Source organism: Eretmochelys imbricata, chromosome 12 (genome assembly GCF_965152235.1).
Source record: "Eretmochelys imbricata isolate rEreImb1 chromosome 12, rEreImb1.hap1, whole genome shotgun sequence".
NCBI classification, from domain to species: domain Eukaryota; kingdom Metazoa; phylum Chordata; order Testudines; family Cheloniidae; genus Eretmochelys; species Eretmochelys imbricata.
This window is the reverse complement of record NC_135583.1, coordinates 39505695-39523815: the sequence shown is the minus strand read 5'-3', so window position 1 is coordinate 39523815 and position 18121 is coordinate 39505695. Positions and strand designations below refer to the sequence as shown.

General features: G+C 54.4%; 1 protein-coding gene across 13 annotated transcripts in view; it reads left to right on the top strand.

The window, feature by feature from the left end:
• CBFA2T3 (CBFA2/RUNX1 partner transcriptional co-repressor 3) overlaps positions 1-18121 on the top strand; it is a 111231-nt gene that overhangs the window by 45526 nt on the left and 47584 nt on the right. For 3 of the 13 annotated variants that reach the window (XM_077831550.1, XM_077831552.1, XM_077831551.1), the window contains exon 2: positions 5380-5535. The exons of 9 other annotated variants lie outside the window; for them this stretch is intronic. In XM_077831550.1, coding sequence (XP_077687676.1) covers positions 5526-5535 — 10 coding nt within the window. In that variant the 5' untranslated portion in view covers positions 5380-5525. Of the gene's footprint in view, positions 1-2717; positions 6112-18121 lie in introns of those variants that run through there. One more of the 13 variants, XM_077831554.1, reaches the window with a different exon arrangement.

Sequence of the window (18121 nt, the reverse complement as noted above, 5' to 3'; positions counted from 1 at the left end):
ACACCATGGTGGGGCTCTCGGGTGATTGTCTGCTTGTGCCCCCAGACTAGAGGGGCTCAGTTTATCTGTAACAATCGCTGCTTTTAGCTGCCAGTGCTGGACGCTGTCTCTGGGATCTGTGGGTTCTTTCCACCTTGCACGTCATCCGTGGAATAATGATCAATCAGCCAAATTCTGTGACCTCTGGGCAGCCCCACTGAGGATCACTTGTTGTGCATGGCCAGCCCTGTGCTGGGCAGTGGGGAATACCGGGCTGTCTTCAGCGCAGGCTGCACTGATGTCCCTGAGGGAACGTGGCCCTGCAACTGGAACATCAGATGGCTGCGCTGTTGATGATGCATGAGAAGAAAGGGCCAGATGCTCAAAAGGCATTTAGACACCTCATTCCAGCTGATTTCCATGGGAGAGACTGGGCCAGACCGACTCTGGCTCCCTCTCACAGCTGTGTTGGCTCTGCAGGGCTTATGAGAACTTAAACAACTTATTTTGGTCACTCAAGTGAGCTGCTCCGATTTGGAATCCGCCCAGGGTCAGTTCTGCCGAGTAACTCTCGGCCATGTTTACCGGGGAATTCTGCAGGGCAGACCCACGCTTTCAGCTAAGAATAGGTACCACCCGCTGTATGTCCCATTGCTTTCAATCACATGGAGGCAAAGCTCCCGGCCTCCAGGTTCTTATGTCTGCATGACAGCGAGATCAATAATGTCTCCGCTGAGCAATGGGGCAAAGAAGAGAGAGGCGTCTTTGAATGAACGCCTCAGGCCTGAATTCTCTTTTACACTAGGGACCCTTTACATTAATTTGGCAGTGAAAATGGCCCTTACAGTGAATGTGAATGTCATTTATGCTGTCTTTACACTGCCAGAGTGGGGCAAAGAGGCCTCAGTGTAAATGAGAATCTGACCCTGAATGTTCAAAGACCAAGCCTACCCCTACGGATAGCAGGAGGAGTTTTTCAATTGCAGAATCAGGCCTTTAATATGGCTAGTGAAAACTCCTGCCGGAGACTTTCCCAGACTGACCCCTCATCCCCACTCAGGGTGCTCTCGACAGAAAGGGCCCATCTTGTTTTCAGTATGGATAGTCAATTGGATAGCAGCCACACCTTTATGTACCCACAACTTTCCTTTGGAAGATGCACAGCAAATGCTTCCAGAAAGCATGCAAGGGACTTCCTGTTAAGTTTGCAAAATTCCTGTTGATTCCTCCCCGCCCCCATTATTTTATTAAATCTCACACAGACAAAAATGTGTTAAAATTGAACACAGGATTTTAAAAAAGAGAACACCAGAGAATCCAACAGCCCATGTGCCATCAGCAGCCTGGATTCTGCCCCTCTTGAAGTCAATAGGAGCTTGGTTACTGCCATCAATAGGGACAGAATCGGGCCCTGCCGTTCTATAGAATGTGACTAAAGTTTGGCAGTTTGCATACTTCGGGGCCTATCCTGTAAAGGAGCTCACATGGCGCTCCCACTCATTAGGCCTCGAGAGAACTCTACAGTTCTGGCATCTTCCTGGCTAACCAACTCCTACTTCTCTGCCTTCCAGTCACTCCTCACACCCACTCCACTGCCTTCCTCCGCTGCTCTCTCTGCACACAAACTCACCAGCTTCTTCCAAGAGAAAATGGACAAAACACGACATGATCTTCCCCCTCTGCTGGGCAGCCTTCCCCTCCTTCGACTCTCTCCTCCTCTCCTGAACTCCCCCCACCATCTCTCATCCCCAGCCTTACTCTCCTTAGCTTCTCACTCTCCTCTGGCTCTTCTCCCTCAGAATACCACCAGGCTTTCATCTCCCCCATCTTAAAACACCCGACCTTGACCCCGCTGGCCTCTCCAGCCATTCCCCATCTCCCTTCTCTGGCTCAGCTCTAAGCTCATTGAACGCACTTTCTGTAATTGCTGGCTGGAGTCCCTCTCCTCTAATTTCAGCTGAGACCCTCTCCAGTCCAGCTTCCGCCCCTTGCATTCCCCGGAAACGGCTCTTGCCGAGGTCTCTAATGAGTCCAAGCCCAGTACCGGTTTTCCAGCCGCATCCTCCTTCACCTGGCAGCTGCCTCCGACACAGCCAGTCGTGCTTTACTTCTGGAAATCCTGTCCTCCCTTGGCTTCTGTGACACTGGCCTCTCCTGGTTCTCCACCTGCCTCTCTAATCGTTCCTTCAGCGTGTCCTTCAGAGGATCCACCTCCTCCCTCTTCCAGCTTTCTGTAGGGGTTTCACAGGGCTCTGTCCCTGGTTCCCTCCTCTTGTCCCTCTGCACTGTATCTCTGGGGTATCTCATCTGCAAACACAAATTCAACCTCCACTTCTGTGCTGATGGCTCACAGATCTATTCAGCTCCAGACCCATCTCCTTCTGTCCAAACCAGGATCTCAGCCTGTCTCTCCGACGTCTCCGCATGGATGTCTAGCGTCAGCTCAAGTCCAACATGGCTAAAACAGAGCTCCTAAACTTCCCTCCCCCCATCTTCCTTTCTTGATCGCTGGGGACAACACTACCATCCTGCCCCTCATCTGGGCATCAGCTTTGATTCAGACCTCTCTCTAGGTCTTCCCACCCAGGCAATACCTAAATCTCGCCAATTCATTCTGCAGAATATCTCTGCATACGGCCTTTCCTATCCACCCATGCAGTTCAAACTGGCATCCAGGGTCTCATCATCACAATTTCTGCAACATCCTTTTCTCTGGCCTTGACAAATGCAGCCTTGCCTTGCTCGGACCCATTCAGAATGCTGCTGCAAAGATTGTTCTCCGAGCCCAAGGCTTTGAGTATGTCACCCCTCTCTTCTAATCCCTCCACCGGCTCCCCCTGCTCTGTTGCATCAAACAGAAGCTGCCTGTCTTCACTTTGAAGGCTCTTCCCAGCCTAGCCCCACCCTACCTGTCATCTCACAGTTGGTATCAAAATATCAACTCCCACCTCCAGCTGGCCCATTCAACCAGCCTCCAGCAACTGCTTGTTCCATTTTCCTGCTTTCTCCCAGGCTGCCCCTCATAAACATCTACAAAGCTCCCTCCTCCTCTTCCTTCAAATCCCTCCTTGATACGGGAATGACACGTATGGGGGAAGAGACTGTCTTTGGTTCTGTGTTTGTACAGCTCCTAGCACCAGTGGGTCCTGGCCCACAACTAGCTCTCCTAGGCGCTATGGTAATACAGATAATAAATCCTGATCATAACAACTGAGGACGCTTCTCAGAGCCCAGCAGATCAGAAACCAAGAGGAGGGGAACCAACAGTTGCAAGGAAAGTCCATGGGTCACCCCTGCCTCGTGCCAGCGCTCCGGTAGCGATCAGTGGTGCATGTCAAGCGAGTGGGATTTGGCCTCGGAGGCAGCAATGTAAACTCTGTCACCCTCCAGTCCTGTCTCCATGGAAGCTTCCCATTTCCGTGGCCTCCAAGACTCTCTTAGCATCACTGTGGCAGGTGTCTCACAGTCGCTCCCGCTGGGCTCCCTGCTCTGCTGAGGCTGGGAATTGTTCGAGATGATGCCAATGTCTCTCCCCACGACCATCCAGGATATGTAGCCAACACATTCCTATTGATTTCAGTGGGGCCTTTGAAGTCAGGGTCAAGCCTGTTACCAGCCTAGACTGCAAGCTCTTCGGGGTGGGAACTGGCTCTGGCATTGTGTATGTATAGTGCCTAGTCGGACAGGGCCCTGATCCCGGACTGGGGTCTCTAGGGGCCAGATCAAAGGTCTTTAGGCACCTAAATACCTTGGAAAATGTGGCCACAATAGAAATAAGAACAGAGCATTCTAGCAAGGCTGGAGGAGTGACCCCCCTCTGCTGCGAGGCCTGTAGTAAAATTGGCGGATTTATGACGGCTGCTTGGAGGAACAGATGGGGAGAGCTGACACTTTGTGTATTCGTAATAACCAAGAGAAATTTGTCTTCGTGCATCTATGGCTGTAAAAATGGTGCATCATTGTATCTGATTGGCTCTTGTTCCTCCCCACCCTCCATATGTCACTTGTCTTCTTGGGTAGGGCAGGAGCCGGGCATCCGACCCTGCTCCTGCTGAAGGCAATGACAAAACTTCTGTTGACTTCAGCGGCGGAGGATCAGGCCCTAGGTCTTTGTATATGGCTGTATAGTGCCTGGCACAACGGGGCCCCAGTCCCGAGAGAGGGCAAAGGCTGGGTGGGTTTTTGTGTTGCCACCTGGTGTCAGGACTCATGCTACTTGCCAAACCCCCGAAAGAACTGCTGCCCCCCGCAGCAGATGACCGCCAAGCAGGCGTGTCAGAACATGCTTGGGGGGCCTGCCGTGCTCCAGGCATGTACGGCCAGATCCCGTTGCTCTGTTTACTCGCAGTGTTTAGTGAGTATGTTTAAGATCCAGGAGCGCCAGACAGCTGGTAAATAGCATGAGGGGTTGTGTGTGTCTTTTGTCATGTGACTCCATCATTAAGCACTAAGCTGCCCACCTGTTCCTCTAGGAAGTAACACAGTGTCTCAGTCCGGTTTCCAGGTAACAGCTGACAGGATGGGCCAGTGGCTGGGACCGGTGGCGAGGACAATCGCTTAGGCCAAGCTTGGTGAAAGCTGCTTGTGAATGTCCAGCGGGAAGTCCCGTTGGGCCTGGCTGTCAGAGGTGCTGGGCGTCCGTGGAGCTTGGGAACAAAATTCCCTTGTGGGCAGAGTACTCCAGATGAGTCCACTCTGGGGTTGCTGCACCTTCTGCTGAAGCAGGGACCCGTGGTCTGAACTGATAAGGCAATTCCTACATCCGTCAGTGAGAGACAGAGTAACTGCTCAGCTCCCCGCATTCCTGCCAAACTGGCTCGAACCCCCCTGCAAGACCTTGTAGACTCACATGCTCCAGTGTGCAATCCCCTGGTTGGACCCGAGATGGTTTTATAGGCCAGGCTGAAATGCACAAAATACTCCCTTGTAAAATGTGTCCTGTAAGGAAACCCGCTCCCCGCTGCGGCTGCTCTGCTGCCCCATCTGCTTGCTTGGAAAGCTTCCCACAACGGTGATGCAGAGGGAGGAGGATTAGGAGAGTCTAGTCCAAATCAGCCAGCAGCATGAGGGATCGCTTAGCAATACGAGTGTAGGCCTCTATTACAGGCAGGCTTGGTTTGAACGGTGCAATAAACGCCCCGCAGCCAAAAGCACTTGAGGGTGGTAGAAGGAAGGGCCTATTGGGAGGAATTCACACCCACATGCAGCTAAAAAAACACTTTCCTGGGGCCAAATGTATCCCTGGTGCAGCCCCACCACCTTTCGTGCAATTACACCAGGGATGCATTTGGTCCACAATGAAGATGTTGAGGTGGGCAGGCAAAGTCAAGTCCCCTGCGCCCTGCCCCCATAACCACCTCTAGGTCTGTGGGGCAAAGGCCCAATGATTTCTCTCTGCAGGCATCCTGCTGACGACATTTGCAGGCGGAGACACCGCTCCCGTTCCACAGGCCTGCACTCTGGGTGTCGGAGGAAACCCCAGCCCGCTCTCGGCACGACTGTACTCATCGTAGCATCTCCCTGCTGCTGGGGCAAACTCAGAGCCGATGTTCCCAGGTGTGATGCCTTTACCACTCATTTCCCCGCCCCTTATCCCCAGGCCCTTGCATTGACAAAGCAGAGGTGGGAGGCATATTTCGGGGGGAGCTGCAGAGCCGCTGTTCTCCGTGGCATAACGTAACGATAGAGCACACTGTGGTCCCAGCCACCCTTAATAATTCAGCCTTCATGTCTGGGTGACCGCCCTGCATCCGTTTCCTGCTGGAATCATCCACCCGCTTTGACTGTCTAACATCTTAAGCCCAGCGACATGTAGGGTTGGGCTGTGAGGGTTGCTGTGCTGAAGATGCATCTGTGTGGATGACTCTCTCCGGGGCAGTGTCCATTACCAGGCTGAGGAACTGTCCACACTCCAAGCCTTAAAAACAGTTCCTGGGACAGCAGCACTGCAAAGAACAAGACGGAGACACTTCCCCCGTTGTGCCAGCCTCGGGGTCCTTTCCACCGCCATGGTCTTGCTCTGCGCCTCTTTCCACACGGCTCCCTGACCTCGGATCAGCCTAGGTGCCGATTTCTTCCTGAGACCCCCAAGAAGCGGGTCACTATCACGTAGCCTGAACTATAGACCCTGAGGTATTCTCCTCCGGGCTTTCTCAGCAGCGGCCCGCCTGCTCCTTGTCTCCAATACTTCGATTGTGAGCGATCCTGGGTAGTGAACATGGTTACCTAGCCGCTCCCTCTGCCTCAGACCGCAGGGTGGGGCTGATGCACTGGGGAGGAGGGGGGCAACCTCCTGCACCCTCCCCGCCATGGGCAATGCGGAGCTGCAGCTTAAAAGCCACAATTAGCCCTGGCTGTGTGGGTGTGCTGTCCCCGTGGGCAGGGTGAGCCTCACTGTAGGCAGGAGCTGGGGCTGAGAGGAATTCCACTGCCCCTCACAGATGCTCTTTGCTCTCCCGGATAGGGGCGCGAGGGCCCTTGACTACAGAGTCCCTGTGTTCATGCAGGGGCAGTGGGTCCTCCTGGAGCAGAGACCCAGCCAGGGTTTGCAATATCTGGGGCGTAACTCAGAGCGCCCAGTGCAATCCAACAGCACAGCTGGACATGGCATCCCATTTCCCACCCCCTCGCCTACCGTTCCCAGGTATGCTGCCTCTTAGTCCTCATCACCCAGGGAGTCACCTGACGAGGTTCGCCTGCTCCATATACTGGGCTCCTGGGGGCTGGAGCTAAGTCCCTTTTAATCAGGCTTGGGGAAGCCTTGTGGTGAGCCAGCTGGCGGGAAGGGAGGCGGGCGTCCCGCCCTGGACTGCCCTCTGGTGGGCAAGGCCAGCTTCGGGTTGAGGGGGACACATGTGTAGGGGGGTAAGCGTGCGTGCAGCAGGGGAATGGCTCTCCAAGGTGAACCCACTCCCTGCGAGATCCTGGCCGGGAGGTGAGGCCTCCACATAGCGGCTGTGAAGTGAGCCGAAATCCCCAGAGCTGGCTACGAGCCATGGTTTTCACCAGCCACCTTAATCCATCATTATCTGGGCATATTTCGGATCCTTGCCAAGAGCAAGGTGGGGAGGGGAGCAGAGGGGGAAGGGGGGAGGGCGTGTGCATCACGCTTCCCCTATTCCCATGCCATCCTTTCTGCTGCCTGTGTGTAATTAACAGAGTAATTAAAAACAGGAGGAGTTAATTGGTATTCATTTATGTGGCAGATGTTTTTAATTGAGATACGAAACAATTTACCTGTTTACATAAACAATAGCGAATGAAGGCTTGTAAAACAGGGATTTTTTTTAAAAAAAAAAGAATTAAAATGATTTCCTTTTCTCCCAAACTGGCTTCTCACTGGAAAGCAACAGCCAGGACGCTAGCTGATACTGCTGAATTGATGGCAGAGAATGAGGGTGTGGTTATTAGTTATTTGTGTTACCGTCGCCTTAGAGGCACCAGACTGAGATCAGGGCCCCTGTACAAAGACACAGTGAGATTCCCCCAGAGAGCTCACCATCTAAATAGACAAGACACATGAAAGGTGAGAGGGGGTTATTGGCAGACTGGGAATAGACCCAGATCTCCTGGCTCTCAGTCCAGTTCACTGGTCGCTAGGTCTCTCCAGGGGCTGTTGGGTTTTTGACTTACATTTATCCCCATAGGAGTGCATCAGTCTGAAGCGGGTCCGACTGTAAAATTTGGATTGGATCCCCCTTGGAGGCGTTTGGGTTCATAGTCTGGCCCATCTCTAACACACTTAGTTACTGAGGGTTATTTGTCGGAAGACAATGAGGAAACAAGGAGGAATGGGACCTCTGGAATTAGCAGACTAGAAGAAAGTGAGTCCATGTAATCCTTGCAAAACTGATTTAATCAAGGCTCCATAGTTAATATTAAATAAATCTGGCAAAGTGAGATGCAAACTCCTGGACCTGGTGGTTCTGGAGTTCTGTTGTCTCATGGCGAAATGACTCGCGTTCCCGAGCGCACCCAGCGGGTGGAGCCCTCCTCCGCGGAGGCATGGTGGGAGGAGGCTGCTCCATCTGTCTCGCGATGGAACAAAGGCGGTCTCGTTTCATCCCCGTTACCAGATTAGCCATGGGTGTTCGTGTGTCTAGCCGCAGGGAGACCAAAGTCGTGGAGTACAATTGTGAAAGGAGATGCCTAATTCTCCAAGGGCAGGCCTGGCTGCGTGGGGATCTGCTAGGACCTGCCAGCTCAAGGACAACCCACTGTAACGAGAACGTTTTGTCAGAGCGATGGCCCTGGCTGGAGAGCGCCAGGTGATGGGGCTGCTCATGCTGGTGGGGCAGCTGCGAAGGCTCTGCCTGCAGGAACCTTAGGGCAATAACCCTCGCTTTTCAGATTGGGCCTGGTTTCAGGGGGATGTGGATTGGACCCCTTCAGTGCTTGCGCTCACCTCTGCGGTGTCTGGGGTGGACGTGGTGCTCCGAGGTCTCCCCTGGCCCTGGGCAGGATCTAGACCTGGCTCTGGGCCTTTGCAGAAGGAACTTTCTGGAAAAGATCAACTTGAGTCATGCCTGACCAATCTGATTGCCTTCTATGATGAAGTAACTGGCTCTGTGGATGAGGGGAAAGCGGTGGACATGATATTCCTTGACTTTAGCAAAGCTTTTGATACGGTTTCCCACAGCATTCTTGCCAGCAAGTTAAAGAAGTATGGGCTGGATGAATGGACTATAAGGTGGATAGAAAGCTGGCTAGGTTGTCGGACTCAACGGGTAGTGATCAACAGCTCCATGTCTAGCTGGCAGCCGGTATCAAGCGGAGTGCCCCAGGGGTCGGTCCTGGGGCCGCTTTTGTTCAACATCTTCATTAATGATCTGGATGATGGTGTGGACTGCACCCTCAGCAAGTTCACAATGACACTAAGCTGGGGGGAGAGGTAGATATGTTGGAGGGTCAGGATAGGGTCCAGAGTGACCTAGACAAATTGGAGGATTGAGCCAAAAGACATCTGATGAGGTTCAACAAGGACAAGAGACATGGCACTTGCCAGAGGTCATGTGTTGGGTGAGCTGGGGGCTCAGCTGGGCTTATAGCCTCACAGCGCCGTGTTCTAACCACAGGACAAAACGGCCACCAGTTGCTTCTCTGCTTAAAATGGTCAAGAGATTAACAAGCAGGAGGGGCTCAGCTGACTCCCTCACCGCACTGATCTAGACGATGGCTTACAGGCCTTTTAGGGGCACCGCTGGCAGCCATGGCTGGCAAAGCAGTACCCGCCTGGAAGGCTGGGGAAGGACCAGTGAGGACTAGACACCCTTGAGTTGAGCCTGGCAGGGAATCTAGAGAGCTGTAGGGAAGGGACAGAAGCCCTGCCAGTGAGGACTTCTGAAAGCAGACTGGAAAACAGACCAGTCCTGCCCTGCACCAACGGGCTGCAGAGGACCTAGCCGGGCTGTTCCATCTCTGAGGGCTCATCCACCTGAGACAGCAGCACATGGATAAAGGGAGGTGTGAATTTAACCTGATCCAGGCAGACCAGTGCAAAGGGTAGTGTGAACAGAGCTAGTTCAGTAGAAGGCTTGCTGCAGTTCACTCCAGTCAGTCAGGACCAGTGTCACTAAACCAAAAGAAGCCAAATGTCGCCTTTGGCACCGGCTTCACTGGATCAGTTTAAAAGCTGACTCAGAGGATACCGGTGCCATTTTCTCATGTGGCCAAGCCTGGAATCAAGGACCCGCCTGTCCCGCTCTGAGGCACAGAGTGACATCTTGTTCCATGTTCTCCTTGCGCCCGGGCACCACGTGTCTGGACTGGTGAGATGCTGAGATGCTGGTGAGACACCTAGGCCCACCGCTCCACCGTGGGCACCTGGCACCTCCCAGCAGCGGGCCCTAAGATAGCCACAGGGAGCAGGAAGGGGCCTAGCTGGAAGGCAGAGTCTCCTCATATTGAGCTCAGCCAGACACAGGAAGCTCTGAGCTGCGAAGGGTGAAAAGCACAGACCGCCCCAGGTAAGGGGGTCCCTATGATCTCCAGGTTACCCCAGTAGCCTCCTTTGGCGGCCTAGTCAGGTACCGCCAAGGCCCAGGTCTTGGCTGGTGAGAATTTGAGTCGATAAACGTGACAGCCCGAATTGCTCTCTTCCAGGAGGCTGTAATGGCACAGACAGGGTTTGCCCGGTGGTGGTAGCAGTGAAGGGCACTTTCCATCACTGTCCTTGGGTCTGGGGATGCAGTGAGAGTGAACTCGGGAGGGAGCGGGGTGCAGAGGGGAGATTTCCGCACATGAGCTGTTCCAGAGCCCTTCTGTCATTGCTCTATGTCAGCCTACGAGCACATCTGGTTCCCGACTTTCCAGTAGCGTGTGTTATCTGCAGCAAAAGTCCCCATTTCGAAAGCATGGGAGCGGCGAAAGCCAGGTTTCATTTACATGATGCGTGGGAGTTTCATTGATTTGCTTTGCTTTCAAAAGGCGTCATTTGTGCTGACACAGGCTTAGAACAAACTGAAAGCAACTGCACCTGCTCCCCTGGCCTCGCCCGCTGGGCTCCCCAAAATGTGCCACTTCAGGTGAGCGGCACGATGTTGTCATGGCAAAAAACCCCAAGGCATCGGCTCAGAGCATGGCTGTGGGATAGCCACGTGGCCCCTGTCGAAGCCGCTGAGGGGACCTGGGTATCGCTCTGGAGGGCATGAAGAGAAGGAGACGACTCTGGAGAACGGGGCTGGGAAAGGCTCTGGACCTAACACTGCGGGGACAGTTGGGTTCCGGGTTGTGCTGCATGCTTCATTAACGAGCCTTTGTGTCCTCAGCTCGTTAGCCGTTTGCTTTTCTTCTGACCCCAGACTGCATCAGTCTCGTTTCTTTCTGCTCCAACCCTGAGCTTGGCTCATCAGGGGCCCGCCCCCGCCCAGCACAGAGCAGAGAGCTGGCCGTGCAAAGGCCGAGGGAACGGGACCAGGTCACTCTCGCTTAGTGACACCGTGTGGGCCGGGGAAGGGGAGGGCAGCATGTAGCTAAGCACCTCATTAGTAGGGTGAGGCGGCGAAAGCCCCCCCAGCCACTCCTCAAGCTCGAGAAGGAACTGTTCTGTGGGTCAAGACTGGAACCTGCTGGGGGATGCCTTACATTCCCCAAGTCCTGCTGTCCTGAGCCAGGCAGAAATCACCCTCAGCTCACAAGCAGTCCCAGGACGGGCTGCAGAGAGCGTTGCCCGAGGAAGCATGGCAGGAGCTGGCCCTGCATCACTGTCTATGCTAAACCTGGCCGTCTGGGCCTGAGGGGAATCCTGCTGCGGTCCTGCCCCGGGGCTATAGCTCGGCTCATTCTCCTCTGCACTTCCAGCAGCTGCTGTCAGACAGGCTCTGCGACTCGACTCCACTCGTGGTGCAGCTGTTCTGGCAGGAGCGGGGTTCAGGTGTCCCTGCCGCTGTCAGGAAAGCCTGCGGTGGGAAGGCTGCCCAAGGCTGGCTGTGCTAGGGGCATTGCACTGCTGCTGACTGCGGCTAGAATACACGGTCACGTTATCCCCGTGGCCCCGACCTTGAGTCCCAGCCACCAACATCCCCCAAAAGCAGTGCTGGCCGGAGAGGGACACAGGCTACCACCCCTGGGAGCGCAGAGCGTCACCTGCTAATGCAGACACTCTGCAGTGTGGACGCAGGCCAGCGCTACTCGAGTGCAGCTGCTCCCCTCGCCCCTTTCCACAATTCCCTCCCTGTGCCCGGAAAGGACAGATGATTCCCCCCACAGCTCGCTGGGGAGGAATTCACAGAGCGGCTCGGCTTAGTGCAGCACCAAGGACCATGCGGTAGGTCCCCCGAAGTTTCAGCATCACCCACAAGTGAGTGCAGTGCCCGTGTGGACACGGCAACTCCAGTGTGATTTCACCACTCTTACTCGGGCCAGGCTGATGTGAGTGTAGATACCGCCCGTTAACCCTGCAGTGAGGACATAGCCTAGTATTCAGAGAACCGTTGTGTGTCTGTCTGTCTATCATCTATCCATTCCCATACACCCCCTCTATCTATCCATCCCAATATACCCCCTCTATCTATCTATCTATCTATCTATCTATCTATCTATCTATTTGTATTACAGTAGTGTCTAGGAGAACTCTAAAGAAAAGAAGCACTGTTGTGCTAATCATATACAGATACTCGGTAGGTCAGTTTCTGCCCCAAAGAGTTCACAGGATGTGTTACTGATCTGTCTAAGCCAAGGTGCCCCTCACCTTGGTATCTAAGCATCACTTTTTCTCTCTCAACCACATCGGCATCCTCACATGTCATTTTAAAATCCCAGCGATAATGGTAGGCTTGTTCCTGCCGGCAGGGCTGGGAGAAGGGAGATTTCAGAGTTTGTTTGCTTTGGGAGAGGCTCAGGTGCCACGGTGGTGACAGACCTTAGACACCTAGCTAGGGAGCGCAGTCCTGATGTGAAATCCTGCATCCCTCACTTGGTGATCACGTTTCTTTCTCCTTCTCAACACGGGGAAGAGAGCCATGGTATTGCACAGCAGGGTCACCAGCCCATTTACATGTGGTTCTGTTGTCAGGAAGGCAGGGTCAGAGCTGAGACCCCTGAGAAGAAGGGTTCTGCCCTGGTTGTCCCCCTGGAGTCATGTCCCAGAGCAGATAAGAAATGTGCTCGTAAAACATTTGACTAATAGTGGAGAGAAGGTTTGGCAAGTTGCCGGTGGAGACCAGATGGCTGAGAGCCCAGCTGCATGCAGACTCTGCCGGTCTCAGGTGTGTGGACTTGAGTCCTAAACTGATCCCAGGACACCCTGGCCCCGGGTGCCGAAGTGGGGCTGGGAGGAGCGGGGCTTTCTCCATAATGGAGCGATTTTCCATTTCAGCGCATACTGAATTGCTCCCGTTGTGCCCTGGGCCGGGATTGTTAGACTTTCCTGAGGGCTCTTGGGCTCTGAAATCCCCATTTCAAGGAGATTGTTTGGTTTGTTTTCCCCCCATTGCCGGAGCTTTGTGGGGATCCAGGTTGGTTGTTAGCACTGCTCAGATCCCTTGCGTCAGGCCAGAAAGAGCCGTTGCTGATAATGTGTCTCACTTTGCCTTGAACTCCTCGGCTGCCTGCCTGAGCTGTCATTGCAAGGGGAGGTCAGTGACAGAGTGACCCCCTCACGTTCCCTGAGACTCCTCTGAGTTACACTTTTTTTCCTTTTAAACCCCTCTACACACCTGGCCCTAGTCACCGTATTCCTCCACCACGGAGGGCAGGTTACGTCGGCCTCCATCACCCACCCAAGGCAGCTGCTCCCTGGGGGCCATTCTTTGGTGGGATGAGCCCCTCACTCCATCGCCCCCCCAGGGGCAGGCTGGGCTCTGCTGGGGCAGGACAAGGGGGACGGACACTTTTTTAAAGAGAGGATTGTGCTAAAATACCCAAGATTGTGGCCAAGAGTTAGCGCGTGGTTCATACCTGCCTGTGTGGACGAAAGCAGCCCATATTCTAAGCACGTTTTGGCCTAGGGATCGAGCCAGGGTTAAACTGGGGTCTCTAATGTGGTTACGATACTTTATTTCCGCCCATGGAGGCAAGACAAATCCACCTTCCAACAGGGTTTGCAGTGACAGGTGGAGCGTAGACTGGAGCTCACCTGGCCGGGTGCTCCCCCACCAGCAAATATCTGAAAGGTTTATTAGGGGATGGGAGGAAAGCTCTCAGTGATTCAAACATGATGTGCAGTCTAGCACTTAGGGCTGTTGTCTGGGAGCCAGGACGCTTAGGTTCCAGGCCCAGTGCTGGGGAAGTTTTCTCTCATGGCTACAGCAGGAGATGGAGAGCCAGGACTCCTGGGTTCAATTCCTGTCACTTGCTCAGTCTGAGACCTTGGGCAAGTCATTCCACTTTTCTGTGGGTCGGTTTTATCTCCTGTGAAATGGGGACAATGATATTTGCTGCAGAGGGGCTGGTAAGACTCTCTGTTTGTAAAGCACTCTCTGCTCCCTAGGCAGGGAAGGGTATAATAATTAGGATTTGGGGTCCATTTTTTAGGCAGGGGGTGCAGTTTGGTTTGGTTTGGTTTTCCTAGTGCACTAAGAGGCGTCCCTCAGACCAGTGACTCTCTGGGCCCAATTCAGAGGTGATGTCTTACATTAGATTCCCGTGACACTAGCTTAGACCCCGTTCCACTAACTTACACCCTCCCTTGAGCTACTCGCATGCCCACGACTGGCATCTAAGGGTGGCTGATGGGTATAACGAACCCCCTGAGGAGCCAAAGAAGGGAAAATGGCTCCATCCCTGCTTGAACTTCCTCTTTCTTGCACTTTCTTTGGACTGCTCAGTGTACAATTGACACTAATAGTAAAACCTGTGGCTTCAAGTCGCAGTCCTGCCTCCCCCCCCCCCCCAATCTGGCCCTTCGTGGGTGGAACGCAACGGTTACTCCAGCATGGCTCACAGTTATCGGCTTGCCGTGGCCACGTCGTCTGCAGAGCTCTCCCAGGCTCTGCGTTTGTGGCCTTCTTCCCAATCTGGGCAGATCTGTGGCTGTTTTGGGCCTGATTCTGACTTTGCGTCGGAAGGTGTAAATCAGGAGTCACTGCGGCCTAAGGGAGAGCAGAATCAGACACGTGGTTTCCCGTGGCCGGGGCTCTCGCTTCTGCCATGAGGCAGGGCTGCCGGGGCCCAGCACGGCAGGAACAATCCACGCCCATTTCTGGGAAAGTGGGCTGCTCCAGACCTGCCCGGCCCTGGGCCTGGCCCTAGCCTCTGGCTGCCGGGAGGTTTCTCAGAACAGCTTGCAATGTGGCGGGTCCCTTGGGCAGCCACAGCCATGACCACGGCGTGGAGAGGCACAGGCCGGGCAGGCTGCAGAGACGCCAGCCCTTCATTCCCCAAGCCTCTGCCCACCTGGGTCTGGAGACTGCGAGGAGGGAGGAGCGTTAATTTCCTGCTTTAAAAAAAACAAGAAAAAAAACCCAATCCGTGTCAATTTCCCCCCAAAATGGGTGAGAAACTGGCGTGGGGGGTGCAGCCAAAGAGCAGATCTCAGGCTCCCAGCTCCCCATTGTGTGTGTGTGTGTGTGTGTGAACCGTCTCCCCCTCGATCCTTTCACATGTGACTGCTCTGCAGTTCGTCCCCACTTTGCCGCTGGCACTGAGTGCTTCCCTAACACAGTCCAGATGGAGCGGCTCTGTCCCTCGCGATCTTATCGGGGAGTTGTTCTTGGCCCCGGTGGCACCAGCAGCTGAGGAGCAGGAATGCTTTCCTTTATTTAGGAGGCAGCCCGGCTTCGGGAGACGTCGCCTCCAGCATCTGGATTTCATTTGTAGCCATTTGGAGAGCATGAAAGATGCTGTTATTTTAATTCCCTTTTAACTCTTTCCTCACTCGGGAAGTACTGCCCGGACCCGAGGGGAGGCTCGCAGGAAGACTGGGCTTTCTGAATGCTATCCCGGGTTCCAGTCTGAATCAAGAAGAGCGCGTTCCATGCTGTCTCCCGCCCCGGCTCCCATGCCTTCCCAGTTCCTGCCCCAGAGCCCATCAAAGGGAGGCAGCCATAAAACCAGAGCCGCTTTGCTCAGTCCCATTCTGCTCCAGGCCTTTGGATCGCTGATAAGCAAAGATTCTGCCTGACCCTGCTCTCTGCAGCTGAGCAGAACTGGGATGCCAGGAGGAGCAGAAACATGGCACAGTTGCTTCCAAAGACTCCTGGGGGAACCCAGGGAGGTGGCCAGCCTGGGGCTTAGCCCATGGTGCAGGTTCTGAGGGATGACACAGATCATCATCAGACTTAGAGCTTACGTAGGGCATTCTTATGCCCATTTCACAGATGGGGAAACAGAGGTTCAGAGAGGTGAAGTGACTTGCTATGCAGGAAGCCTGTGGCCAAGGCAGGGAGAGACCCCCTCCCTCCTGATTCTCAGTCTTCCTCTCCATTCTGTCCTTGCACGGGATGAGGACGAGGAGCGGCAGCTCTTTGGAAGTCGCTGGGTGACACTGCTGGGACTGGGACGTGGTGCACGGCATGTGCTCCCGGCCAGCTGCTCTGCATGCCTAGAATTGGGGAGTGCGTTTCATTATCTGTCCCCATGCTGGGAGCCTGCGAGAGGAACAAGGGTCCCCAGCCAAGAGAGAGCGAAGGCAGGTGCCAATCCATCGCAGAGCCGTCATGCATCTGGTGCCTCCTGGTTCCCTGGGGTGCTGGCCTGCGGGAGACTAGCCCCATTTCAAGAGGTGGCCTCTGGCACTCCCAGGAGGTGGGAGCACTGGAGCATTAGCCTCTTCAGCTCTGGGGCAGGGGAGATGCCTTGAGTGGCCCACTCTTCTGGCTCAGGGGGTTGCTGTCACCAAGAGGGAGGGTGAATGCAGTCAAGGCCTGGTGGGGTGCGGGGTGCATGAGCCCCCGTTCCTGCACACACAGCTCCTTCACTCCCACTCCCCACCAGGCCTGGCCCGTCTCCGCCCACCCGCCCTGTGGGAGCAGGGGGCCCGTGTCTGTGCCGAAGCCCCTTGCAGGCACGGAGGGGCCAGCTTTGCTGCTGCTTTGAAGTGGGTGCAGACCACCACTTACCACCCTGGGAGGGGGCAATGCCATGGAGAGCAGCTCCTCGTTTCCCCACCCTCCCCAGCCCCCACAGAGCCCCACCCCTGAGTACTCCCCTCTGTTTCCAGGGGACACGCTGCAGAGCTGGGAGGCGTTAGCATGGGGCCCAAGGACAACAGAGGCCAGCATGGCAGTCCCCTCCAGCTGGACATAGGAAGCCCCGATCCACCACTGCCCCGAGCAGTTATTTATGCTGCTAGTGCCAAGAGTGTGCAAAATGCTGCCGTTGTGATTCGGGAGCGTGTCACCCGCACTTTGCCCGGGTCCGTGACTCGCCGGGCGCAGGGCAGTGGAGAACCAGGCCCAGCAAGCTCTGTCAGCCGCTAAAGAGAGTGACAGAGACCAGATGAGAACCAGCCTCCGTTCCCAATAGCTTTTAACAGGGGGGAGAGCAGACTGAGAGATCGGGGCGGGGGGGTGATCTGGGAGTCTGCGGCACAAACCGGGGTACAAACCGGCCCATACTGGCCGCTTCCAGCCCTGCACAGAGAAGCCTGGGCCCAGAGCTCGCCCGTGGGGCTCAGTGGCGCCAGGCCGAACGCCTGGGCGTGCGTGAATAAAAAAGACCGTCTGAGTTTTATTAGACAGTAGCTTCTGGGATGCTGCCACAATTATGGTGGTAAACCTGGAGGCATTTGGGAGGGCTGGTATGTTGCTTCTACCCCAGCAGGCACCAGGCGTTCATGGAGGGTTAAATGCCGGGGTGTAACAAATCGAGGGCGTTAGGTCCCCATGGGGTGTATGGGGAGATATCTGGATTCGACATCTGATTCCCATCAGAAGGTGAAGTGGGGGAGGGTCCGGTCGGACCAACGAAGGAGAAAATACTAATCCTTTTATTTTTATATTATTACTTATTCATCTGGGTTGCACAGACCTAATGAAAACCAGATGTCGGAAAACAGACTCAGCCCCAAGCGGCTGGGACAAATTATCCAAAAGAAAAAAAAATTCCAGCAGAGTTTGAGTCATGTCAGAGAATCATTGCCACATTTATAACTGCCCTGGGGAGGGGGGACTGACAGCATTCAGAACGGCATGGACTCCTCCACACAGCCCCCTTCCCCCCTCCCCCCCCCCCCGCTCGCCCCCCAGTCTCCTCCTGCATTTTAGCTCACAAAATCTTCCATGCTCCAGTGCAGAAACTCAGCCATACCTGGTAACCGGGTGCTGGGCCAAATCTGGGGAAAACTTGCGGGAGAAAGGATCTGGATTCGATACTATAACAGGTCAGAATGGGCATGCGTGGATGAGGTCCTTAAACCATGGTCAGAGGGACAATGGTAACTTTTCAAAAACAAATGTAAATTGGGATTCTCAGGGGACTGACGTGCCCATATCCCATTGGATAGAGTGCCAGACTCCCATAGGCTCCATCCCAGCCTTCCTTTCTGATATTACCGCTAACACCTAAGGTTAGTAAAACCACAGGGCATCTAAAAGACTAATACATCCTGCCCTGTTCGGGCTGTTTTCTCACTTGTTGTATTTCTCAGCTTAGACTCTAAAAATATCTAAACTTAGTCAGTTTCTCTTCCATTATACTTTCTGGTCAGTTTCATTTTCTAGTTCTCATCTCTTTGGGTTGCAAACACATCAAGGAAATGTTTATT